At 41.4% G+C, this 27,238-nt stretch overlaps 1 protein-coding gene across 2 annotated transcripts in view; it reads right to left on the bottom strand.

Moving 5' to 3' along the window:
* Positions 1-27,238, bottom strand: part of SAMD12 (sterile alpha motif domain containing 12) — a 177,441-nt gene that overhangs the window by 86,500 nt on the left and 63,703 nt on the right. For both annotated transcript variants that reach the window (XR_007375813.1, XM_048939590.1), the window contains exon 4: positions 5,881-6,021. Coding sequence is in view for 1 of the 2 variants with exons in the window: in XM_048939590.1 (XP_048795547.1) it covers positions 5,881-6,021 (141 nt within the window). In the remaining variant the exon portion in view is untranslated. The remainder of the gene's footprint in view (positions 1-5,880; positions 6,022-27,238) is intronic.

Below are 27,238 nucleotides of genomic sequence, written 5' to 3'. Positions count from 1 at the left end.
TTTTCCAGCAGGCTGACTTCTAAGAAATTTTAAAAAGCGGGAATGAAAAAAAAAACACCACCATATTAGTAAAAAAATAAGAAAATCAGAAACTGCAATAATATCCTTGCAATCACACAAAATGGATAATATTGCATTCCCACTAGACTGAGTTGCAATGTTATTTATAGGAGCACAAAAAACCCACAAGCAGCTAATAGTATTATACAGCTAAAATCGCAACGCAGAAGTTCATCAGTACAAATATCACAGCTGCATACATCATGCTTCCGTGTCCATACTCCAAACTAATACACTATGCACATCCAACAGCTCTGTGCTAAGCACATCCAGAGTGCACTGCAGTGTATTGTCCAGTGTATTGGAACTTATTCTGTCAGCTGAATCACTTTGCAATTTGCTATGAATATATATTAGCATCACAGCAACAGCTAAAAGGTAATTATAAGAACTATGCTACTTCAGTGGTCTATCAGGGACCGTCGATTGCACTGCAAAAATATATTCTTCAGGTTAGAAACCAGAAACATGGAATTCAAATAACTGATGGCATAGATGGAACCAGATATTCATGATGCATGTCGTTTAAACATCTTATTTGTGCTCAGATATGCTCTCCACAAAGAGTATTCTACTCCAGGTAAAACAGATTAAAACTATAGAGAAATCCTCAGTGCATGCTTGTAACCTGGAAAAAATTGATTTTCATAAGTCATAACAGTGCCTACAATCTGAGAAACCTCTCAGAATCAAGCACAGCTTCTGCCTACCGAGTCTACATCCTCTTCAAGTGCTGCATATGTCCTTGACTGGGAGAAAAATACAACAAAGACTGCTCTTTTGTACTCTAATGGATGGCAGCAAAGTCGTTTTATGGTCTTGGAAGAGAAGTGTTAAGCACTTAGCACCAGTGCTAAGATTCCTACAGCAATACAGTAGAGAATGTACAAAGGAAGAAAGTAAGAAGGATAAGGACATTGGTGAAAAGAAAGCAGTAAGCAGAAGATCAGCGTTTGTTCATATATAATCAGGCAATTCAGCATGTTGAATCCTGGAAAACAGTTTATTCCTGGACTTTGGGACAAATTCTGCCAATATTTCCATACTATTCTTTGTTTTCTACTCATGAGGTCATCAGAGATGTTAGACCATAACAGGACACAAAGCAAAGGAAATCAGCCAGGAATTAAGTAGAGCTTTTTTGAAATACCAAGTATTTTTTTCTGTGCATTGGACAGATGCCACGTATGGAGCATATGCAAGAAACATTTGCACAGTAATTTGTGCTAGAAGAAGAAAGGCTTTTCCTGACTAGCTGGAAGCATTACGGTTAGGGGAACAAAAAAAAAAGTGAGGTCAAGACAATAAAAAAGAAAAGACATGGGTGCCTGGTAAGAGGACAGTCAACGTTTCAAATGCTTCACGCCCCTGAACACCACCACAGGGACACGAAACCCAAATTCCACAAGCGTTACACGCTTCCTCCCACTGGCTGCCTGAGAAGGCAAACACACTGCCTACCTTGAGCGCTCACATAGACAACATCTGCTGTTTGTTACGCACAAGAAAAGGAGTATTTCTGGAGGAAGGAACTCGTGACTCCTCAGGTGCCAAAACCTTGAGTCCAGAACATACCCAGGAAAGAAAACAGTACATCCTGGAAGTGTAACAGGATCACCCTTTATCATAAACTTCAGTTACTGATTTCTTTATAGGGATAACAAAGGAAAGTCCTGATCCCCAGCAAAGTCTCTTAAAAGACATGAAAGACAGCAGACAACAGTTTAGATACTAGTGTATCCATAAAGTCTACACATCAGTGGGACTGTAAACTCCAGTATTCTCTTAACTCCAAATGACCTTCCAGTTCTGCACTTCACAAGGTCCTATGTCCTCAAATTTTCTGATTGTTCAAGTTCCTTTTCAAGCAGGTGTGCAATTTCCAGTTATTGGTGCTGTGTCCTGTACCTATTAGAACAGCGAAGGTCTTTGTGAGTGAAAATCCAGAAAATGGGAATTAAGTTTAGTGCTTCAGTGCTTTCATTATGGAAAACAACAAATGTCCTCAGATACAATTATGAAAGCTGGAAAGGCAGCATTCAAATTCGTCCAACCTTCAGTGTTCAAAAGGAAGAAGTAGACAAGGTGAACAGGAATTAGGACTATGTTTCTGACTGCCTGGGGAGGTTCTGTGTTAAACAGCTCACACTTTCTTTGCTTGATCATGCTTGCCTTTACTCTAGTATTAAAAGATTGCTAGTACTACAAAAATCCTTATAACAGCTTTTAGCAGGGTGGAGTTCATAGCTGTGGTTTACTCACCACATTGACCCTTAAGGCAATGTTTCTGCTATGATTTTCCTCCAAAACCCATTGAACAATCCATCACTGCAACACAACTTCATCTGTCTTCTGAAGGTATTTTTCACCAGTTCAGCACTGGTGCAGGACAGTTATAAAACTTACTGAAAAAATAATGTCAACAGTTATCAGCAGCTGTGATGCTTTTTAGGGAAGCACAAAACCTTATTCTAAAGCTTTTTGCTAGCAGGACAATTTTTTATTTTATGATTTTTTTTAAAGAAAATAGCACTTCTGTGGCCATATTCAAGTTTTGCCCCATATCAAACTCAGGGAGAAGCTTAGGAGGGGCCCAGTGTTATCTTAAATTCAGATATCGTTTAATCTAAATCCAAAAGCACTTCATATGCTCAGCCCTATTAGCCAATTGCTGCCTGTGCATACTTTGCTGAGAATCCCACATCACATTGTTCTACCATTTTGAGGACAGTCTCTTCTATGCTAGCCAAAACCAGGACTCACATTGAAAAATCTCAAAATAGCCACTTTCTGCAGTTACGTAAGGCTTTTTTTTTTCCTAATGATCTTTCAACTCAGGTTTAGAGTGGAAGTAGTACAATACCAGTGATTCCAGCAGTGTGCCGCTCTCCCCAGAGGACACTGGGAGATGTTTTGTCAAATTAGTTCCTCAACATCACTAAGTCTAGGAAAAAAGCACAGATTGGTAGCTGGGTCTGTGCCCTTCTATCCTAGTGAAGGTTGGAATAGCATTTCTGTTGATAATAGCCTCCATCAAACAGTCCTTACTCCAAAGAAAAGTCTTCCTTAAACTCAAGAGTTGATAATCACATACTGTTCTGGCTTTACTGTCCCCAGAACACAGTGGATGGTGGATCCTGAATGAAAAAGAATGAAGCAGTTTTAAGCAATTTTCTAAAATAGGAGTGGAAAAGAATGCTGGTTTTCTGTCGAGTGTTTAAAATGAGGTTAACTTTCTCTGCAGACAACAGAACACAAAAACACTTACAATATCTGATAAGTACTACACAAAGCTTTTTTGAAACTTTCCCTATTCTCTCCATCGTCAAACAGGATATGAACTAAAGTCAGTGGAAGTCATTTTGCTGACATCAATGAGCCCCAGATTAGGACCTTGCTGCTTGTAACTCAGCTGGTATGCTAAATGAATTCAGAAAGGATTTTTAATGGCTTCTTTTACCTAGAGATTCCTGAGCTGTGAATTATGAGATACAGGGCTTTTTTTCCCCTTTTATAGGAGAACATTTTGGAGGATAGAAGGACACTAGGACAGTGTAGCAATTGCAATTTGCACGCTGAATTTCCAAAAGGCAGAAACTGCTGGCACGCAAATGTGTTATCTCTCAGAAATGTTCTACAAAACAGAAAAGGACTAACAGGAAGCTATTCTGGTAACAACCTGGATTAGGAGTGCATAAACCATGCTAAGTGTGGACACAGTTTGAAGAAAATGGGCAGGAGGACAGAATTAGTTTCAGAGAACAACTGACATGTGGCTTTACAGACTGCACTTAGTTGTGAAAATGTATCTTAATCTTGGTACTTGTAAACAAGCACTTTCAACAGACACACTCCAACATGGTGTAAATGAGGTGATAAGGAATAGGAATACTGCTGTCATTCCATCACTCATCGCCCCCTGATCTGGAATCATACAATTAGCACAGATCCGGTGCGCAGGAGAACATTTGGTAGTCAACAGTACAGTTCTATAGGCTTTATTTAAGATGACTAGAATGTCCAGTGCCACTGCGGGGGAGGACTGCAGGAGATGCAGACCATCAGCTTTTGGTAGGCTTGTGCTGATTTTCATAAATCAGCCCATGGCATGTCTTTATACAATCAGACTACATTACATTGTTCTCTATACATTGCAGAGAGAATACATTAAACACCTACCTGTATATCAACTGCTAAACTTTCCTTCATAGTCCAGCATGTGTTTATTCATGCTCTTGCTAAAATCTAAATTTGTATCCTTAGCTTCGTGGACAAGGAATAAATCTCAAAGGATGAATTCCTTGAAGTGGCCATCATCACTGTCTGACTAATTGTGACTCATGGTTGATGTGTCCAGAGAGGAACAAGAAGCCTGGAAATATATAGTCCTCGATGACAAAAACAGGTTGATGGAGAGAACTGTCCACAGTGACCAACGGATCCAAATTTATACCTTCTGGATCTTCACTGTCCCTCAGGAGTAAAGTCTCAACTTCCATAAACTAGCTTAAACCAGTCATGGCTGGTGACAAAAACTTTGCAGTCTGTAAACTTTCTTAACAATTCATGAAGGGAAAGAGAGAAAACAACCAATATCAGAGAAAAAGATTTAGGAACTGTGGATGAAAGGATGAATGGAAGAGGAAAGGTTTTACACAACTGGGGATGGCACTGATACTTTAGCATGAGCATGGTGTTTGACACAAGAAAAGATGGGGTGAAGTCATATTCACAGATCATAGAGATATAAAGGAGCCCTAAAGCTCCTCATCACAACCTACATGACACAAAGCCTGAAGGAATATTCGGCTAAGACATGAGCTTGTTCAGATAAAATGCAGCTTACTCAACTGATCAGAGAGTTTTTCCCCAAACACAGCGAGAAAGGCTTAATCAGGAACATAATGCCATGTGTGAAGGACATTTTGTTAAAAATACACTGCATGTACTGAAGAACTCTATTTTTTTCATACGATGTGACATATAACAGGCACTGAACCAAAAAACCACAGAAGTGTGTGGTTTTTGCTATCTCACTGGACTACCAAGCAATGTTTAACACTGAGAAAGTATTGCAGATATGTATTAGAAGATGTATAAATGTTACTTTACATTATTATCACAATGACTGCTTCTCTTCTGTGTTACCACAGCTGTTAAAAAGCCTTAATAGAGTGCTAATAACGCAAGTCATTATAAAACATCTTAACCTCATTTGGAAAATATGTACATGCTCCTGCTTCCCTGTCTCCTAACTAAGATCACCATATTGAGCTCAGTTTTGCTTTTTTTAGCAGCTTAAGTTAGAAGCAACTCTATTCAAGTCAATAAAATTTCTCCAACATGAAAAAGGAATCAACCATCTGCAAAAAGCTGAGTATAACAGGTAATTTTCCACTGACAGCTCTTACCATAAAAGAGGTTACAGAGATTACTCTATTATCAGAAGTAAACAATTAATAGAAATTAATTCATTAATAATTAATTAAGAAATAGAAAATGTACAATGTCTATAAAGACAGCACGTTATCTACTTGTACCCTTTACTTGTAAATATTTTCATGTTAGTAAACAGACATTAAGGTAAGGTTACTCTCAAGCTATAGATTGAGCTTGCTCATCATTCAAAACAGGCAGCTAAACAACTCTGTTTATTTATACATTATTTTACCTTTAGTCCCCAACTTTGAAAGTATGTGGAATCTATGAGACATTTCCACGCATCATTTCTTGCAGAAGAATGTCAAGTCACCTTTCATGCCCTCAGGCAAACTTCTACCTGATCTCAATAGCTTCCTGCACCAAAATTATTTTTCATACCTTGTGTGAGCAGTTGGAGGTTTCGGACTTCTTCTCTCACCTTCAGCTGAAGGACTTGCTGCAGAATGTGCTGTCGCAGGCTTTCCTGGGCAATGCCCATTCGTTCAAGCTTTTTGTCAGTAAGTCTCAGCAAAGCGCGGCCTGGACGCAAAAATCAAAAAGAAAAATTACCCAAGGACTTTCACTAATGCAATATTCTCACTCTGACAGGCTAATTTCCTACAGCAAAAATTCTCAGTCTGAAATGATATAGTCTCATCAGTTATATACTGTCTTACTGTCAAGGATCTGTGTTTAACTCTTCCCTTTCTTTTAATTTTATGTATTGTATTGATGCTTTGTGAGCCATTTTAGGCATGTAAAATAGGTAACTGCTACCATTTTAGATGACCAGTTGCTGTAACTGGGTGCCAGCTGGTCCCCCTAACAACTCTACAATTGGTCCAGGTGTCTAAATATACCCTCACCTATTTTCAAGCATCTAAATTACTGTCAAAAAAACTCAACTGAAAGAGAATTTGAGCTATTTGATCAATTTAATATATAATGAGGATGAATACTACTGCAATTTAGACATGTTTACAGTTTAATAGCAACACCTCTCAGGATGGCCCTGTACTTAGAGATCCAGTCTTCCAAATCCCTCTGCACAGTAAAAACAATGAGCAAAGAATGGGGTGAGAGGAGAAAATCTTACATGTCTCCATGCATATTCAGTTCTATCTAAATGATTCCTGAAAATGATATTTGCCTAACTGTAAGACTGCCTCTTCTGAGGAAAGAAGGCTAATTGTTGTAGGTGACTCCCTTCTGAAGAGAATGGAGGGCCCAGATCCATAGGGAAGTTGGCTGCCTTCCTGCAGCCCGAGTCACTGACATTACAAAAAATCTTCCTGGTCCGGATCGACACTGATTACTACTCCTTACTGATAGTTCAGTGATGAAGGCGCTGAGAGAAGCTTGAGGGCTATCAAAAGGGACTTCAGGGGATTGAGGCAGTCAGTTGATGGAACAGTACTGGTGGTATTTTTTTCTCTCTCTTCCATGGCAGTTAGGGATATTGAGAGGACCAAGCAAACAAATCTGATAAATATGAGGCTAAGAGGGTAGTGCAGTCACAGGAATTTTAGATTGTTCAACCATCGGGTGGTTTACCCACAGCCTGGCCTGGTGGCTGCAGATAGGTCTCTCTGGTCTCAATGGGGGAAATGGATCCTAGCCCACAGGCTGGCAGAGCTTGTTGAGAGGGCTTTACACAAGGTATAAAGGGGGCAGAGGATGAAATAAGGCTTGCTTGAGATAAGCCTACAGGAATTATGACGGGGCTGGGGGTGAGGCAAGTAGTTCAGCTGAAGTGCATCTACACCACTGCACACAGCATGGGCAACAAACAGAAGGCGCAAGATGCCAGTGTGCGACAGGCAAACTATGACTTAGTTGCCATTACAGAAATATGGTGGGATTGCTCCCATGACTGGAGTGCTGCAGTGGATGGCTATAAGCTCTTCAGAATGGATAGCCAAGGAAGTAGGGGCAGAGGCCTGGCTTTCTGTGACAGTGTTTTGGTGTCACTGAGCTCGAGGATGGCAATAAGGTTGAGTCTTTCTAGGTAAGGATCTGGGGAAAGGCTAACAAGGCTGACATCGTGGTGGGGGTCTGTTATAGACCACCTAAACAGGATGAAGAGATGGACAATGTGTTCTACAAGCAGCTAGCAGATTCTACATGACCACCAACCCTTGTTCTCCTGGGGGACTTCAAATTCTCTGATATATACTGGAAATACAGTATACTGCAGAGGAAGCAGTCTAGGAGGTTTCTAAACCTCCTGACGCAGTTGCTAAGAGAACCTACCGGGGAGGTGCTGTGCTAGACCTGCTGTTCACAAATAGAGAAGGACTGGTGGGAGATATAGAGGCTGGGAGTTGTGTTGGGCACCATGACAGTTCTCGATTTTTGGTAATTGAGGAGGTCAGCAAAATGGCTACCTTGGACTTCTAAAGGGTAGAATGAACCATTCAGGATACTGAATGTTGCTAGGGTATGCAGGGAGAAAAATTAGAATGGCAAAACACAAGCATGAACTCAACTTGGCCACTGCTGTAAAAGTGAGCAAAAACTTCTTCACAAATGTATTAACAATAAGAGCAGGAGTAAAGAGAATCTCCATCCTTTACTGGATGTGGAGGAGAACATGACCACTGAGGATAAGGAAAAGGCTGAGGTTCTCAGTGCCTTCTTTACTCTGTCTTTAATAGTCAGACCAGTTATGCTCGGGATACTCTACCCCCTAACCTGGAAGTCTGGTATGGGGAGAAGAATAAAGCCCACACAATTCAGCTAGAAACATTTAAGAGAGCTTGTATTCCATCTAGACAGTCACACGTCCATGAGGCCAGATGAGATCCAATCAAAGGTGCTGAGGGAGCCAGTGGAGGTGGTTGCAAAGCCACTTCCCATCACCTATCAGTGTTCCTGGTCAACTGGAGAGGTCCCAGAGGACTGGAGGCTTGCCATTGTGACTCCCATCTACAAGAATAAGGAGGACCCAGGGAACTACAGGCCTGTCAGCCTGACCTCAGTGCCAGGAAAATTATGGAACAGATTATCTCAAGTGAGGCCACATGGCATTTGTGGGACAACCAAGAGATCAGGCCCAGCCAGCATGGGTTCACAAAGGGCAGGTCCTGCTTGACCAACCTCATCTCCTTCTGTAATCGAGTGACCTGACTGGTGGATAAGGGAAAGGCTGTTGATGTGGTCTACCTAGACTTCAGCAAAGCCTTTGCCACTGTCTGTTAGAGTATTCTCCTAGAGAAGCTGGCAGCCCATGGCTTGGACAAGTACACTCTTTGTCGGGTAAAGAAGTGGCTGGAGGACCAGGCCCAGAGTGTGGTGGTGAATGAAGTTATATCCAGTCGGTGAGTGGTCACAGTTGGTGTTCCCCAGGGGTCAGTATTGCAGCCTGTCCTGTTCAGTATCTTTATTGATGACCTGACTGTGGGGACTGCGTCCACTCTCAGTACATTTGATGACACCGACTTGGGAGGAGGTGTTGATCTGCCTGAGGGTAGGAAGGCCCTACAGAAGGATCTGGAAAGGCTGGATTGCTGGGCTGAGGCCAATGGGATGAAGTTCGATGAGACCAAGTGCTGAGTCCTGCACTTTGGTCACAACAATCCCAGGCAACACTATAAGCTTGGGGCAGAGTGGCTAAAAGACTATGCAGAGGAAAAAGACATGGAGGTGTTGGACAACACTTAGCTGAACATGAGCCACCAGTGCACCCAGCTGGCCAAGAAGGCCAACGACATCCTGGCTTGTATCAGAAGTACTGTTGCCAGTTGGTGTGAGGATCTGATCATCTCTCTACATTCCCTATTCCCCTCTGGTGAGGCCGCATCTTGAGTACCATGTTCAGTTTGGGGCACCTTACTATAAGAAAGACATTAAGGCCCTAGACTGTTTCCACAGAAGGGTAATAAAGCTGGTGAAGTGACTGGAGCACAAGTCTTATGAGGAGCAGCCGAGGGAACTGGGATTGTTCAGTCTGGAAAAGAAGAGGCTCAGGAGTGACCTTATTGCCCTCTACACCTGCCTGAAAGGAAGTTGTGGCAAGGCGTGGGTCAGCCTCTTTTCCTCATGTGAGTTTCCTCATAACTAGTGATATGAAAAGACAAAGTGGCCTCAAGTTGTGTGAGAGAGTTCAAGTTGGATATTACAAGAATCTTCTTTTCCTAAAGAGTGGTCAGGCATTGGAATGGACTGTCCAGGGAGGTGGTGGAGTCACCATCCCTGGGTGTTCAAGAAATGTATAGGTGTGGTAAAATAAGGAATGTGGTTTAGTGGGTAGATGGATGGAATGTGGTTTGGTGGTAGACGGATGGTTGGACTAGATGATCCTAGAAGTTTTTTCTAACCTTAATGATTCTGTGAACAACTGGTGTTATCCACCTTGACTTGTGCAAAATGTTTGACACTGTTCCACACAACATCCTGGTAATGAAATTGGAGAAAAATGAATACCTGGAGTACTGCATCCAGTTCTGGGGACTCCAACAAGAAGAAAGACATGAAGCTGTTGGAGCAGATCCCGATGAGGGCCACAAAGATGATCACAGGGCTGGAGCACCTCCCTTACAAGGACAGGCTGAGAGAGTTGGGGCTTTTCAGTCTGGAGAAGAGAAGGCTCCAGGGGTACCTTATAGTGGCCTTCCAGTACCTGAAGATGTCCTGCAGGAAACGTGGGGAGGGACTTTTCATAAGGGCATGTAGTGACAGGGCAAGGGGAAATAGCTTCAAAGTGGAAGAGGGTACATTTAGACTAGGTATTAGGAGGAAATTCTTTACAGTAAGGGCAGTGAGACACTGGAACAGTTTGCCCAGAGAGGTTTCCCCAGAGAGACTAGGGAAAGGAAGTCTTCTCATTGGTTGAGGAGGATCTGGTCAGAGAGCGTCTAGCCAAAATCAATGAACACAAATCCATGAGCCTCAAAGGAACACACTGAGAGAACTGGCAGAGGTGATCACTGAACCACTATCAACTTTGAAAGGTCTTGGCAAACAGGTGATGTGCCTGAAGACTGGAAGATAGCCAGCATAACTCCAGTCTTCAGAAAGTGCAAGAGGGAGGATCTGGGAAACTAGACCAGTCAGCCTCTGTCCCTAGAGAAGTGACAGAATTCTGGATACCCTCTCCAATTAATTGGAAGAGACTGTTATCAGGAGTAGTCAACCTGGATTCACCAAGCAGAAATCATGCTTTATCAGCCTAGTAGCTTTCTATGCTGTCATCACAAGTTGGATAGATGGGAAGAGAGCAGTGGATGTTGTCTACCTTGACCAAGGTGTTTCACATTATCTCCCACAACATCCTTGTTATGAAAATTATGAAACTTGCGGGATAGAGGAATGGATGATGAACTGAATTGACAACTGGCTGATAGGCAGAGCTCAGAAGGTTGTCATCAGCAGCACAGAGTCTGGTTGGAGTCCTGTAACTAGTGGTAGTTCACCAGGGGTCAGGTGAACTACAGGTTGTCCAACATCTTCATCGATGACATGGATGAAGGGATAGAGTCCATTCTCAGCAAGTTTGCTAATGATACAAACCTGGGAGGAGTGGCTGACACACTGGAAGGCTATACTACCATTCAACAAGACCTAGACAGACTGGAGAATTGGGCAGGGAGGAACCTGATGAGGTTAAACAAGTGTAGTCTTGCATCTGGGGAGGAATAACCACATGCATCAGTACAGGCTAGGGGACCTGCTGGAGAGGAGCTCTGCGGAGAAGGACCTGGTGGACAACAAGTTGGCTGTGTGCCCGTGTGGCCAAGAACACTATCTTTGGACCAAACAGAAAACCAAAACATCAAGCAGAGCTTTACGTTAGGAAAAAAATCCTTTCATCCTTTCTTTCATCTTCACCAGTGCTGTGAGATAGTACACAGAGGAGTGTCCTGTGGCCCTCCACTGCTTCTAGATCGCCTGTATATACATCTGCCTGTCCAAAGGGGCCGTGGCCAAGACTACCAAAGCACAATGAGCTTCACTCATACCACCTTGGAAAACAGCACATTGCTTGGTTCATTTTTTCAAACAGGCTCAACTCTTTACCTCCTCCAGCTCTGACTGCAAGCATTTTTAATTATTAAAAATCCCTTCTTTGATTTTTTCAGACTTTTATTCTGAAAGCAGAAGAGGACTGTGAGGAACAACCTCCTTCCTCCACAACACAGTAGCCTCTCTGCTGACATTACTGGGGCTTTTGGATGAATGGTGCAATTTAGCTCATCATAAAGTATTACTCAACACAGCAAGATAAGGCCCTTAATTAATCTCTTTCTTTATAAAACAGCAATATGGGTATAGAATTTTTATGATTATTTTAATTAAAGATAAATTAAAGACACATAATATTTGCCCCAAACCAAGTAACTCGCAGTATCCCTTTCACTACTGCTAGATTTCACTCAGAAGCAGTTCTGTGAAGTGGTTGGTAAGGTCTTGCTATGATGTAATGTTAAGTACTGGGATTTATTATTAACAACACTAGATCTTAATGAGCAAATGAAAAATGACAGGTTTCATGCATTTTCTGCCCTTCCTTGTCTCTCATGCACTCAACGCTATGGAAGATGATGACCTTTTGATTAGGAATTTTTTCTTTGAAACCATAAACAAGAAGAATTCTATGGGTTAATGTAATAGCAAACTATGGAAATTAGTTCCTTACAGATCAATGCCAGCTGTCCAATTCCCCTGGTGATAGAGATAGCAATAATGACTTCAATTTTTATATCACCTTATCACACTAAAACATCTTAAAGCAATTTACAAAGGATGTACAGTAGTCTAACGGTATGGTCTATAATGTCAATCTAGTAGATGAAAGCAAACAAAAAAATAAACAAATAATTAGTTTAAAGAGTGCCAACACCCGTGTCATCTTAGGGCAGTAGCAGAAATATGAAAGGACAGAAGAAGGCCATGCATCTCGTCCAGAATACCCCACCTCGTTTTGGCCGTGGATACAGTCACTACTCTTTACTTCCTCCAGGCACCTCCTTATTTTACATTCAAAGCAGTTTTCTATCCAGCCACTGCCTTTGGAAGTTGAGTATGCACAAGACAGAGACGTCTCTTTTCAGCTCCTGGCATGCCAGTTCTTCTGCGGCTTTGGCTCAAAATGCAATGCCATTGGAAAAAATTGTCTTTGACTCATACTGTTTGCAGCAGCTTTTACAAGCTGTCTTAAGTTAACTCTTTCTTACACCAAATCCACTGTGACCTCTTGAGCAGTGACGAAGCAAGAAGGCAAATATCCAAAGGCAAAAGTTGACATTTCCATAATGTAGGAAGTGCCCTGAACTAAGAGCATCTATACCACCCCCATACCATCTTCCTCTCCCTCAGCATTCAAAACAACAAAATCCAAGCCAGAACTGAATAACTTACTATACTGCAACTAAGTCATGCCTTCGAAAAGGTACAGTTGATGACTGGACCACAGTCACCAAAGCCAGTTAATTACTAAGGCCATGGCCCTGGCAATCAACTAAGGATTCCAGATGCTTCACTATCTTACTTCCTTACTGCAGATATCTGAAGGTGTTAAGGACACTGCAAGGATTACTGAAGACTGAGTCCAGTTGCCCAGTGAGGCTGAGAAGTTTCTGTCTTTGAAAATGCAAAATATCTAACCTGGTTTTGAGCACCTGGCTGTAGTTGCCCCTGCTTTTAGAACAGGGGCAGGACAAGATGGTTGCCAGAAGTGCCTTTCAAATCCAGCTCTTCTCTGCTGCTGTGACTCAGCCTTCATGAAGGATCTCAAGATTAGGATCTATTTTCATTGAAAAAGTGCAGACTAATGGAGACAATGAATAAGAATACACAAAAGATGGTAATTATGGCAAGCATCAGAGACAAAATAGACTGCTATACAGTAAATACTGGGGCTAGGTTATTAATTTTCAGAGCATGTCGGACAGAAAATATTATCAAGAGCAGTACCCACAACAAGCATAAGGTTTTTTGAACAGTTTACACTGATCTCTGCTAGGACACAAGTAAAGGAACTTTGCTGACATCCCAGGAAACTTCCCTAAACTAAAGAATAAGTGTTATTTCTTTAAAGGCTGTTTTACATGTAAGTAGTACCTACTTGCATTGAAGACGCTAGGAGATTTTTTTTTCAAAAGCTTCTCAGCCAACAAAACAATAAAGATTGTAGTTGCAAACACCAAAGTCTTGGCTCTCATTAATTGCACAGCAGGGAACCAAACGTTGCAAAAAAAAATAATCGCTCTTAGTATCTACATGCATCTTTTAGCACCTAAAACTCAGACCTCTCACATTCAGGAAAGTGCAGCTGTGGAATGTTCTGAGACACCCTGAGGGCAGCAGCAGAACATAAAATATTTTCCAGCTTAATAATGGATTGATGGCCTAATTTCTTCTAATACGACTTAGCTGTTGCAGATCTCATTTGATCAATCTGGGATTAGATGAAAATTTGAATGGAGGGAGAAACATTGCGTGCCACAAAATATTAATATGAGTATAAGCATTAGTCCAATGAGGTTGGCATTGGCCCTAGAGCAAGGAATGTGGTGCAGTCTGCTGTACCTAATAAGAAATGTTCATACCTCCCCTCACTGGTAGAGTTTACTGCTTCTTTTCTTTTCCCTGAGCCTGTGAAGCCTCACTGACTGCCAGTTCACAGACATCTAGAGAGAGACCATGCTAGAAGTCTTGAAAGTATACTTGTAATGAAGATGAATGAATAAGTAAAAGAGGATTTATTTTAAAAGTGTGGAAAGAACTGAAGAAATGCAGAAAGATGAGAGCAGATACTACAAAGTTGATCTCACTCAAAACCTTGAAGAAAACTATGACTAATTACTACTGATGAAGATAAAACCTAAAAGGGGAACAATGTGTATGAAATGTGGCAAAGAAAGGTGATCTTGTCTCCTGACTACACTGACAGGCATAAATGAGTATCAAGACAAGATATTCAGTTTACTTACCACAGAGCACAGCATTCAACTGAGAAAGAAAGAAAAAACAGAGAACACAAACACACTAAAAAACTCTCTACTACCAGACCAACAGCTCATTCAGCTTTGTATTCAGAGTGGCAGTGGGAGATGAATTAGGGCAGAGCTACTGGGAGTGTTATTTTCTGAAGTCATTCCTCTTGTACTGTGCCAGCATCCAAAACTGTTGCACTAGGGATAATAGTGAGTACCTCATTTTTAGCACCTATTTATTGTCTTCATGTCCATGCATTTGTCTTTTTAATCCTGCTGATACTGTCTGCCTCTGCAGCCTCCTGGGGTAGCAAATTTGAGAAGCTTGCTGCCCATTTTAACCTGTTTTATATCGATTTCTTATTAAGTGCTTCAAGAGTTCCCTAGTTTATGGATTACAGTATTTGGTGAACAATTCCACAGCCAGTTTATCTGTTCCTTCTATGATTTCTAAACCTCTGTCATATGTCTTTTGATCACTTTTCTGGATGGACACAGATGACAAACCTAGAAAAACAGGAACACTAAATACTAAATTATCCAAACTGAAAACTTGAAAAAATATTTACAGGCAGGAAACACTGTCTTATGTTGCTGACATGATAGATAATTGATAATAATCTGTCTCTCTGGTTTCTGCATAGAACAATTGCAGACATCATTTTTGTATTTATCTCTCTTTAGTTTTATTAACACATTCACAATTCTAGTTCACTAGGTTTTCCTACTTGAAATGATCAGATCATAGCTTTCCTTTTGTTTGCTTCTCTTCACTTCAGTGCTTAAAAACAAGCCTCATAGGACTTACCAGGTAAAAAATTTCCATGACAGAGATAGAGACTTTAATACCATTGTTCAGATGCTGGTGAGATAGAAGCATAAAATTTCCAACACACACTCAGAAAAAAAGAATTCAAACAAGAACAGGCACAGAGAGAGGCTATGACTTCATAGTGAGGAATGGTGTAATTATTTCATGTGAGGAGGCCAGAAAAATGTAAAGTCATCCACAGAATGAAAACAGCCTCACGATGGCAGTGGAGGGAGATGAATATCAGGGAAAGAGAACTGTTAAACCAAAGAAGTTAGTTAAATAAAGGACTGGTGGATCTGAACACAATTGAGGAAGATGGGTTCAGGAACTGTTTGTAAAAGAGGTAGTACAAACCAAAAATTAGTAACATTTTCAGAATTAAGTTGACACGACTTAATGACACTGTTCTTGACAACCCATCCGATCTTACACAGTCCTAGATTTTTACACAAGAATTGAAGAGCACACCACTCTTTCTCATGCACGTCTCATCACTAGTCAACCAGACACATCAGTAGCTTCATCATCAATGCCCTGTGGCAAATTCACAGCTTTTCTTGCAAAGCAGTTAGATCTGGCTTGTTTTATTCATTATTTTAGCCCAGAGACTGGTGTAGACTGTAGGTAAACTGCAATTTGCATTACTCCTCTCTTTGCCCAAGTAGAATCCCACTAGGCAAGATTCAATTGCTTCAGAAGTAAAAATGGATTCATTTTCTATCAGACTTCCCACTGCAGCAAACACTTCATCAATCTACATACTAGCATAGAGGCAACTGCCAGCATAGGCAAAGAACAATTTTTTTTCCCAAAATTGCTATTGGTAGCTGCTGGGTACTTCTGATACAATTAACACTTCTCAGCTGGGGACCTACTTACATGGATAGGAGACATAAGGGACACTGGTACAGAAATAAAGCGGCAAAGAGAATAGTTTTAAATGATGGGGAACAGGAGGAGCAAGGGAAACTCTTCAGCCTGCATGCATATGTATTCTCTTCTGTTAGCAAAAGCAGAAAACCTCCACGAAGCTGCAGGAATTATCTTGTGGTAAGTCAGAGGAGTGGGAGAGGCCCACACTTCTGGTATTCCTGCAGTGGAAGAGCAAGATAGCACAGCAGACATTTTAGATTTGCTCATGTATTAAACTAGCTTTGGACTCGTCTTTATTTGTTAACATCATCAAACAAGAATGAGATGACTTCCTGTCTTTTTATGATTCATTACTTGTTGGAGCTTGGATGAGGCCAACTCTACAGTAAAGTTTATGAAAGCAAACACTGTCATACTGGTCAATTCATGTCTGATTACATTTAAAAAATGCCTCGTGTAAACAAAGACACCTTCTGAATATTATCTGCATCCTTTCTTTTCACATCGTCTCTGTTTACAGTTCTGAGAGGAAAGGATGACTATTGTTACTGCTGCCACCAAGTCTGCAATAAAACCAGTTCTTTCCATAAAAGCCCTCTCAAGTCACAGTTCTCTTGCATCTTCCTGCTCTTCCTCTGTACTTTGAGGTGCAAGCATGAGCAGGATATGGATGAAAAATAACACAATCTTTAACACAACTGCATTTTCACATACAAAATTAGCAGCAACCAAGAGATGACAGTGTTTCTAAGTCTGTTTCTGACAGACTGGTCAGTAAGAAATCTGTGAAGCTCATCTTAGCATTGCCTTTCCCAATTCCCTCCATAATCCAACAAATAATTTCGTAATTTCTATTTCCTTACTTCTGACCTAGTTCTGTGAGCTACATATCTCCTGGTCCTCAGTGTTCTCTGAAAATGCACCATCTTGGGTGATGTCTTTGTTGCACTCTGTTTTTTCCACGGCTGTTCCCAGGAATCCCTCCCAGCCAGCTACCTTCAGCTGTTTCTCCCCTGCTACCATAAACATGAGGGTTGCTACATCCCACAGCAGGTCCATCTGCTCAGTCATAATTATGCTGTCGAAAGAAATCAACTAGCCTGCAGTACTGGTGAATTCATGTAAGAATAGTCAGTTGAAAGAGTATGGGCCTTCGATAATAGTTATAGGGATTGCATTTTAAAAGTACAGTAACATCTTAAAGTCAGTACAATACCTCTGCTCTGTCCCTGGCAGAGAGAGGCTTCCTTTCAGGTAGGCAGCTCAAAACAGTCCAGATATCCTCAAAAGCAATGCTAGAAATAAGATTTCCTTTCCAGAAATGAGAGTCTCCTGACTCTCAAATCCTCCCATTTAAATAAAACAACAACAAAAACAAAAAAAAATGCAATTCCACAATTCCTGCTACTTGACAAATCCACAACATTTCAAGAAAGTATTTTAATTGTGTGCTGTCCAGTGGGGAGAATCAAACATCCTTATATGTAGCAGCCTTCTTATGACATGCTGGACCCTAGTGCCTAAAGAGTCACACATATGCTCTGAAAGAACTTTATTCTGAGAAAACAACGGTTTTATACAGAGAAAGGAAGGAGTTAATGAGAAACCATGATTACTGGAAGTGATTCAGCACGTAATTCACTGTACTGATGGGAACTATATTGATTCCTTACAAGTCTTGGGTAAAAGACTGTTAGACAGTTCTGTTTCTCAGCTGAACATATTTGGGACCTGATGATTTTAATAGGAGGAAATAGTAATAAGTTGAATTCCCTTCTGAAATACAAATTCAGGCACAAATCATATTACACCACTTTTCAAATGTACTGTAAAAGGTGAGACAACCATTTTTAGTGCTCTCAGGAAGGACCCGATAGGACCCACAAAGTAAATTAAGGATAAATGCAAACCCTTAGCAAGCAGTCTATAAATCCACATTGCTTACTGCATTTGCATTCGCAAACCTACTTCCTGGCCATACAAAATTATACATTATCTACAGCTATATATAAAGATATAAAGACATGTAATAATGTACTTCTATTATATTGCACATCATTTTTTTATTTTTTTTTAAGAAACAAAATCCAGGACTATTGTTTGCTGGTATCAGTGTGCTAGATTTATGGTCCCTCTATTCAAATAAACAACCTCAAGGTCTTTTTTGCTTGTAATGGAGTAAGTGAATCTGTCAACACCTTTGATTTTGTCTACCATCAGCAGGACACACAGTTCTTCAATTCCTTGTTAATCCAACATTGCTCACTGTGCAACCCATTATGCATTAGATTCTTTATTAATTACAAAAAATCACATTAGATCATGCCTGCTGGCAAAATGCTGTTAATTAATTCAGGAGTAAACACACATTCATATATTATAATGCACAGCTTCTACACAGAACAGATTACAAAAGGCCAAGCCAATTTGGGAACCATTAGAATTGACTGAGCTCTTTATAGAAAACTCAGATAGGAGCTTTTCCTGTAACTCCTAATGGTGGACCTTAGAAAAATCTTTTTTTTTTTTTCCAGAAAAAAAGAGTAATTTAATACCACAAGGAAAATAATAACTACACACAGACACAAAACCAAAACTTAACTCTTGAAGTGCCCAACCCAACTGCAGCTGGGAAATTCCTGAAACTACATAAAAAGCTGCCTTACGTTTTGACACTCGTAAAGCAAAAGTAGTTCTGCAGTTCTGCCTAGAACTGCTGTGCACATACAGCAAAGGGGACAAGCCCCATAGAGCACACACGAAATCAAAAAAGCTGCAATTTCATTAAATGAGGAATAACACCTATTCCTGTCACATACAGATGTACCCATTGAGCTCTTTAAACTACATTAATAACACTAACATGGCTGAAGACCAGGTTCTAGGAGCTTTCTCCCACAATGCAAGGGACAGAAATTGTCAGTAAATATTGTTGCTTGCTTTAATTTGCTAGTGAGCAATTCAATCAATAACTCAAAGTTGCTAGGCCACAAAACACGCACCAAGGTCACAATTCTTCAGTATGCAATATATGGAAGGATAAGGAAAGACGGTCTATTTCCGTGCATGATCTTCCATGTTTTGGCAACGCATTGGTGGGCAATCTTTGGGACCACCCCTTCTATGATGCTGGGAAGAGAGGGCCCTTCTTTCTCTTGATTGCTCTGGCATACAGCATTCATATAAAAATCTACATGGAAGGGTACTATTTGGAAAACGTTTAATTCATTCTCTGAGTTTCTTTTAACACCAAACTTGCGGGAAGTAAGGAGGGCCTACATAATGTGACCAGACAGCTTACTGTACTGCATAATGAAAGCTCTGTTGGCCATCATGAGTTCCAGAAGGCCCAAATTTGAGAACTCAGATTTTCTATTAATAATTTCCGCTCACTGCTTTGTCGAAAAAAAAAAAAAAAAAAAGATTAAAATTAAAATTTTGTTTAATATTAAAATAAGCTTTGAAATCCCAGTGCTGAAGAACATACATTTCCTGATTGGTATCTGTAGCTCTCCTCTGCTCCACGCTCCAAGCAGCTTTCAGGGGTGCTTTCGTCCGTGCCTGTTCTGACTTTACCCTCAATTTTTAAATAAAAAATAAAATTGAGAAAGGTTTTATGTTAATATTCATGATGTTAATAATTAATGTTAATAAAAATGGAAAATTAAAAGCAGCATGCTCACAGGTTAAGCAGTGTAGTCTGCTTTAATCCTCCTAGCCTGAAGAATCAGGCACGTCTCTCCCAGTGTACTGCTATTTCTCTTTGGAGGCTCTTAACCAGAAGGCCAGCACCTGCCAAGCTGCATGTTCCACCTTTCATGGGCCCTTAACTCATAGTTTATGCTAACCATTTTATAATCTACAGGACAATAATTGTCCTAGTGTCACTGTCGCCTCCAGTCAACTATGTACACAGTCTTACGCAGACAGATACTAATCTCTTGCTGCATTGCTGGTTTCGTGGTATGATAAACCTCGTAGCGCTCCTTTGCATTTCTTCCAGCTTTTATTACTGTAGCTGTGAGGTGAATCAGGACATAAGGATTTTATTCTGCTTGTCTATTCCTCCTGCTTAGTGCTTGACCTACAGAAGACTATGGGACAACAGACATTGTGGATCAGAAATAATACCTATCAGAAATAAAGCCATTTGTTGTATTTAATCGGTAAACAGCTAGGCCCTATGATATATCAACATGCCACTCCATGACAGAGTTCCTAGGACCCTGAGGAAATGTGGCCTGTCAGCAGTGCCTTTAGGATGTCGTATGTGAGACGGAAGGACACAACATCTGCTGCTGCTGGGTTTCTCTGCTTGCTCCCAGCCCATTTCCAAGGCCAGGCCCTGAAGGCCAGAGTTCCAGTCCTCAGGGAACGTCTGCATGGCTGCACACACTTCTTTACCCATCCCCCAGTAAAACTACCAGAGGCCAGGCAGGCCACAAAACTGGAAGCAGGGTTTGAAATCCCTCAGGCTGAGGAGGAAGCCAGCCACGCTTCTGCTAGAGCATCACACGTAAAGGCTGCAGCGGGGTCTGCGCGCACCTAGCTGGGGCTCAGCGGCAGGTGTCTGGAAATGAGCATCAGAGCAAAGCAAGAATGTAATACCACTTCCCAAAAACGCACTCAGCCTCCGGAAATCTGTCATTTAGGGGACAATTAGCACAAATGCTGCTGGCCTATTTGAGTTTCAGCTGAGTCTAAGGTCAGTGGACGGCTTCCAGTGATTACAGCAATACCCAGAGTTTCTCTTGACAGGAACCTCAGCAATGATTTTAAAATGGCAGAATAATTCTCCCGTCCTCAAGGTGATTTGATCCAGCAAGATGGGGCAAAAAGAAGAACAGAGTGCTGCTAGGTAAACATGAGCTAATTAAAACGTGAAAACAGGCATTAGATTTCTATAATGAAGATAATGTACAATCAGAGAAAACTCGCAGCGAAATGGGTGAATTTCAGCCATCAGTTTAAGCCTTTAGAAGAGGTAGTTCAGAGTTTAGGTTACTGCAGTCACTACAGAAGGAAGGTTGAGATACTAGGCAGCTGTTTATCTCTGCATGAAATGCAGTATTCCAGCAGGCCCCAGAAATAAGTGTGGAAAAGAGTAAGAGGAATAAAAACCTATATGAAAACCAAACAGGTACTAGCCAACTCCCAGAACTCAAGAAATTCATTTTGGTTTTATATTGTATTGTCTTTCTGATTACTTCCTTGGGTTTTCCACCATAAATGAAAATCTTCTCATTTCATTGCTTCAGATCAGCAAACACTTAAGCACTGCCATTATGGATGAATTTTCAGTTACACCTTGTTTTTATAAAGGAGTATATGGAGAGGAAACGTCTGAACACATGGCATGATCTACCTTTAAGACTAAAGAGGCACTGTTCAAAAAACTCTAATCAACAAAATCACATTAGAGGAAAAGCAACAACTGTGACTAGTGAATGTATTATAGCCCATATGAATAATTTACAAATAACAATTTATATGAAGGAATAAAATTGGAAACTATAATCACAGAAATTTCCAATGGTAACACTGAACAGTAGCTACATAAGCAGTCCCAAGGAACAGACAACACACTGTTTGAACACAGTGGCTTTACTTACAGAATCTGCAGTATGTTAAACCTATGGTCAGATGCTGTCCTGGTACACAGAATGACTGTTCTGGCACTTTCAACTGGGATGCATCCCCTCATATTTTGATCAGAGAGGTGGTTGAAGCCCCATTCAAGGAGACATTCAAGGTCAGGCTAGACAGGGCTCTGAGCAACCTGCTCTAGCTGTAGATGTCCCTGTTCATTGCAGGAGAGTTGGATTAGATGGCTTTTAAAAGTCCCTTCCAATTCCAATGATTCTATTCTATATCAGAACTTGGACATAAAAACATAAAACCTCTTTTTGTTTATACAGAGAGAAGAAAAGAAAGAAATACAACATTTTCAGCCCAGCAGAAGTTTCCTAAACCATAACTGTTTTCTGAGAACTAATACTGAAACATAAATTTAACTCTTCGTCAAGTACAAAGTTGTTTACTTATCTTCATCTCCATTCATTTGCTTGCACTTAGTCTGGAACACGCCCAGAGAAGAGCAATGAAACTGGTGAGGTGTCTGGAGCACAAGTCTTAGGAGGAGCAGTTGAGGAAGCTGGAATGTTTAGTCTGGAGAAGAGAAGGCTCAGGGCAGATCTCATTTAACTCTACAACTTCCTGAAGGGAGGCTGTGATGAGAAGGGGTTTGGCCTCTTCTCCCAGCCAACGAACAGGACCCGAGGAAAAGGCCACAAGTTGTGCCAGAGGAGGTTTATGTTAGACATAAGGAAGAACTTCTTCTCTCGGAGAGTGGTCAGGCACTGGAATGGCTGCCCAGAGAGGTGGTGGAGTCACTGTCCATGGCAGTGTTCAAGAGGTGTTTGGATAAGGAGTTACGAGACATGGTTTAGTGGCTTCTGGTAGCAGTGATAGTAGGAGGACGGTTAGACTACATGATCTTGTAGGTCCTTTCCAACCTTGTGATTCTATAATTCAGTATAAAAGCCAAATCATTTCAGAGTAAGCTTCAAAACTAGTTTTGGTTATGCATGAAGTACAATTTTTTATTTCTACATGATAAGTGAACATTAAGGCTCAATACTATTTCTTTGGTTTAAGTCACTTGCACGTGGAACTCTAGCAAGTAATAACATTCATACAGCAAGCTTTGAACAGCAGCAATAGACACCTAAAAAAGCAAAAACAGACACTAAGAAATTATTTTCTTAATCTTTCAATTAAACCAAATGCTCTAAACCAAATGCTCATATCTGTAAATACTCCTTGCTCAATTCACTTTTACTTTCTCTGTAATGTTCTCCTTTGAGTCTTCTTCATGAAGCACTTTATGTTCTCTTTTTCTCACTACTGTTTTTCCATTTTCTTCCTGCTGTAACAAATTATTTTCCACAGCTTTCTCATACTGCAAAGCTTCCCTGGTTAGGAAATATGCTAAATACCATGGATTAGCCACATGAGCACTGACAGTGCAAAACTTCGCCAATACACCAGAAGTAAATCAGCCAGATAGTTAAGTAGGATTGCAGGTGTCTATAGATTGAAGTATCAGCTACAAATCCTTCAGCACAGTTGCATGAGAAGGCGATCTAATTCAAGTTATTTCCAGTCTGTTCCCAAGTAATTTTCTGATGACCTTTGAAGATGGGCAGGGCAAGATTCTGTCTGCAACATACAGTGAGCCATAGACACTCTGATTCTTATCCTCAAGATGTTGTATTTTGCTCTCAGCAGCCAGGTGCTACTTAAACGATAAGGAGGAGATCACATAAGGTCCATTTATAGTGCTGTAGAAAACATTTTTGTTATTAAACTAACAAGAAAAGAACCTGAGGTCTTGAGCCAACAGTACGCCCTTGCAGTGAAGGAGCTAATGTTATCCTGGGTTGCATTAAGCTGAACGTTGCCAGCAAACAAAGAGAAGAGATCCTTCACTTCTGCTCAGCCCTGGTGAGATGTATCTGGGTGCAGTGTCCAGTGCTGGGCTCCCCGATACATGAGAGACATGGACATATTGGAGCAAGTCCAGCAAAGAGCCATGGAGATGCTTATGAACTGGAATCTCTGTCACATGTAGAGAGGCTGAGATAGCTGGGACTGTTCAACCTGCAGGCTCAGCACTTGGGGCTTTTCAATGTGTGTAGATGCCTAATGGAGAGGATAAAAAAGCACAGACTCAACCACAGGAAGCTTCACTTAAATATAAGAAGGAATTTGTTTATTGTGAGTGTGGTTAAGCATTAGAACAGGTGTCAAGAGAGGCTGCAGAGTTTTCATTCCTGCAGATAATCAAACTTGATGGGGTGCAGACCCAGGAACTTGCTCTGGCTGTCCCTGCAATGAGCAGGGGGCTTAGCAAGATCAGAGAACTACAGAATCATTTGAGTTCAAAGGGACAGTGGCTTGGAAAGCAAATGGTATCCTGGGCTCCATCAAAAGAGGGGTGGCCAGCAGGGACAGGGAGGTGATTGCCCCCTCTACTCTGCTCTTGTGAGGCCCCATCTGGAGTACTGTGTCCAGGTCTGGAGCCCCCCGTACAAGAAAGACAGGGAGCTGCTGGAGTGGGTCCAGAGGACAGCCTAATCAGGGGACTGGAGCACCTCCCCTACGAACACAGGCTGAGGGAGCTGGGCTTGTTCAGCTTGGAGAAAAGAAGGCTGCAGGGTGACCTCATTGCAGCCATTCAATACCTAAAGGGAGCCTACAGACAGGAGGGGAATCAACTCTTTGAAAGAGTAGATAACTGCAGGAAAAGGAGAAATGGTTTTAAGTTGAGGAAGGGAAGATTTAGGTTGGATGTCAGGGGGAAGTTCTTTACAGAGAGAGTGGTGAGGTGCTGGAACAGGCTGCCCAGAGAGGTTGTGGATGCCCCGTCCCTGGAGGTGCTCAAGGCCAGGTTGGATAACTCCATATGACTTAGGGTCCATAACTCCATTATGACTTAGGGTAGATTCCCTACATGATGGCGGCCCAGGGTTATAAAGCATTTATGCAGATGTACTTTGCCAGGCATCCCTTTTCAAAGCTGCTTTGAAATCTTCATTACTAGAAGCCTGACGGACAACAGCAGTTCTCAGCTTTGCATGTCCTATTATTTGGATGCCCCGTCCCTGGAGGTGTTCAAGGCCAGACTGGATGGGGCCCTGGGCAGCCTGGCCTAGTATTAAATGGGGAGGTTGGTGGCCCTGACTATGGCAAGGGGGTTGGAGATTCATCATCCTTGAGGTCCCTTCCAACCCTGGCCATTCTGTGATTCTGTGACCTTTATAGGTCTTCTAGCCCAACTCCTTCTCTCCTCCAGACCAAACAGCCGCAGCTCTCAGCCTGTCCTTATAGGGGAGGTGTTCCATCCCTTGAATCATTTTGGTGGCCCTGCTCTGGATACGCTCCAACAGGTCTACATCTCTCCTGTACTGAGGACTCCACATCTGAATGCAATACTCCAGGTGAGGTTTCACCACAGCAAAGCAAAGGGGCTGGATCACCTCCTTTGCTCTTCTGGCCAGTGTTCTGTTTATGCTGCTCAATATACGGTTGGCTTTCTGTGGTATGAGGGCACTTTGCTGGCTCTTGTCCAGCCTGCCATCCACCAGTACCTTTAAGTCCTTTTCAGCAGGCCTGATGATCTCCAGAGCTGCCTTCCAGCCTCAGTGACTCTCTACAGAGTAGCACTGAAAACCCAGCTGCTTGAATTTCAATAGCAAGGTCAAAATTCACGGCAAGCAAAAACAAGAATCTTACATAATTTGTATATCAACATATTGAATTGAAACATGCAAACTGTGGAGATAGGTGAAGAAATACCTAGATAGTTGGAATCTCACTCAACATTGTTCACATACTAGTGAACACCATATACAGTCTCCCTCAGCGGTACCATCCAAACATTAGATTTCTATGCTGGGAGTGCAATGGCTAGCAAGTTTATACATGCAGAAGGTGAGAGCTATTAAGCATGTGAAACAGGTCTTTTTTCAGCCATTCACCCAATGCACTATGAAAACCAGGACATGGCTGATTCCAAGAATGAGCTTCTCAGTCAGTTAAACAGTACCACAGTTGTCCAAGCACTGTCATTTCCATTATCAGATTGCTCCAAGGGTTCCTCTGGCCTGGGCCAATAAACCCTTTGCCAGGAACTCCCAGATACAATTCAGAAACAAGTGCAAATCAGTGTGAACACAGCCACCGTGAAGAGCTAAAGCCCTTAGCAGAATGGGTGTGAGCCATTCCATGCCAATTAGTCTTAGTGCCAGAAGATGCTTGTGGAAGCATCAGACATCAACACAGCAATATAACAGAGTCACCAGTTCCATTGTAAAACCCAACCAGCTCTACTGTCACAAGCCATAAACTGTTTTTTCAGAACTCAGAGGTTCTGAGGTGAGACAATATTATTTCCTCCCTTGTGAGTTCCTACGTGTCCGTTGGCACAAGTCAGAGCAGTTCGAAATGATTTCCTCTGCTATTTCTTACCTGTTCTAAACTATTAAATAATACGGTTATTTCAGCTGCTGAATCAAGGAAAAGCAATGGGAAAGAGATGTTTGGGTAAGTCTTCAGTGACTACAAGCAATTTCATTTAATTTTGCTTTAGCTAGGTTTCCTGAATTTTACAAGGCTGTAATAAGAAACACACTTATTGATACTTCCCAGTGTAAGTTTTGAGATTCACCATAGGTATTTTTATTAGGCTTTGGAGCACCATACTGATCACTGCAAAAGGTTTAGCTTGAGGTGCTGATGGAAGAGGTTAGAAAAAAATGCAGTGCCAGGATTTTTGAAGGGTCCTGGCTTACACCTCCACACATGCAGACAAGAAGAACATTTGCACTTACAGACAAGGGCAGCATCTCAGGACTCGCTGCATTTTAGAACTGCTAGCTGACTCCAAGCTTACAAAAGCTTTCACTAAACACTTGCCTAAAAGGAGAATCAATTCAAGTCTGTCATAAGGAGCTTCAGAATGATTGGAGAAAATGGCTTTTAGAGAGCTAAAGAATAGATCAGCATCCAGCTAACCAGGCTCTTAACACAGAAATGTTTCTTTTCTTGCTTTAACTGACTTCTGCAATGCAGCCAAGGGTTTTCTGAAAGCAACAGAAACCTGCACTTCAACATGGAGTACCAGATAATCTCAGTTACATGGAACAGCCTCTGCGAAATGAAGTGATTAAAGAAAGAGGAGAGTCTTACTTCAAACCCAGGAGCAGCTTGTGGGAAATGCACTTTCTCAGATAAGAAATTTTACTTGTGTGATAAAGCATTGCATGCTTCAGAGCCTCACGTGCACTCACCTACTTATGTGTGAACTCATGCAAAGTGCCTATCATAACTGAGGCATTCAAGCTTTTGTACACATTTTATAACTTCAGGAAGTTGTTTAATACAAAGTTTTCACACAGTCCTTGTTCTGAATCTGTTACAGGGCCTGCCTGGATGTTAGGGCAGTAGTGTTTCAAAACAAATAGAGAGGTGTATAAAGCCATCAAATAACACATGCTACTAAATGTCCTGATGCTATTTTTAATTTAAAAAATGAATTGTATACCAACATGACAGTTGTGCACATTACAAC

The sequence above is a fragment of the Lagopus muta genome, chromosome 3, assembly GCF_023343835.1.
Source record: "Lagopus muta isolate bLagMut1 chromosome 3, bLagMut1 primary, whole genome shotgun sequence".
Lineage (NCBI taxonomy): Eukaryota > Metazoa > Chordata > Aves > Galliformes > Phasianidae > Lagopus > Lagopus muta.
The sequence above is the reverse complement of the archived record's forward strand: the minus strand, read 5'-3'. Positions and strand labels throughout refer to the sequence as shown.